Genomic DNA, 629 nt, shown 5'->3' on the forward strand with positions numbered 1-629 from the left:
GCCGGAGCCAGCCGTAAGATCACGGCTGGCTCCGCCCAGCTGTCAGAAGCAGGCTGTCGGCCGGCTTCGGCTTTCAGCACGGCTCAGCGCTCGACTGAGCTGCTCGGCCGTGATCGGGAGCTGTACGGGCTATTGTGAATAGCCCGTACAGCACCCCCTCGGTTCTCCTGAACCGAAGGGGTCCTGGGGCCGAAGCCAGCCGAAGGATCGGCCGAAGCTACGGCCAGATCCTTCGGCAGCTTTGTGAATAGACCCCATAGTAGTGTTTGTGCATTTTTCAAAACCATTCTTTCTTCATTTTGCCATTAGAGTGCCAGCATAAAATAGATTATTTGTATTTTAATCCTTCACAAAATTATATATAGATTATGTATCTTTTTGAATTTGCCAGGCGGATATTATTGTTGCTTCCCCCCATCTGAAATATGGAGATGACCCTTATACTTTACAGTATGGACTCTGTGGAGAACCTGGAAAATATATTCACCTTACACCCAACTTTCTACTCAATAACAGTCTTCTCTCTGGTTATGGATCAAGAGGTGAATCCTATTGTTTTTATGTACAACTTTTGTACAACTTCGATTATGTTTATTAAAGCTAAACCCCAGACAAATGTATTATTAACC

The 629-nt window shown here is 45.6% G+C and overlaps 1 protein-coding gene across 1 annotated transcript in view; it reads left to right on the forward strand.

The window, feature by feature from the left end:
• Positions 1 to 629, forward strand: part of LOC108786574 (epithelial chloride channel protein-like) — a gene marked incomplete at its 5' end in the record, with an annotated part of 33075 nt that overhangs the window by 6655 nt on the left and 25791 nt on the right. Inside the window, one exon of the mRNA XM_018555895.1 lies at positions 392 to 542. Within this exon, the coding sequence (XP_018411397.1) occupies positions 392 to 542 (151 nt within the window). The remainder of the gene's footprint in view (positions 1 to 391; positions 543 to 629) is intronic.

Source organism: Nanorana parkeri, unplaced genomic scaffold (genome assembly GCF_000935625.1).
Source record: "Nanorana parkeri isolate BGI_ZX_2015 unplaced genomic scaffold, ASM93562v1 scaffold217, whole genome shotgun sequence".
NCBI classification, from domain to species: Eukaryota; Metazoa; Chordata; class Amphibia; order Anura; family Dicroglossidae; genus Nanorana; species Nanorana parkeri.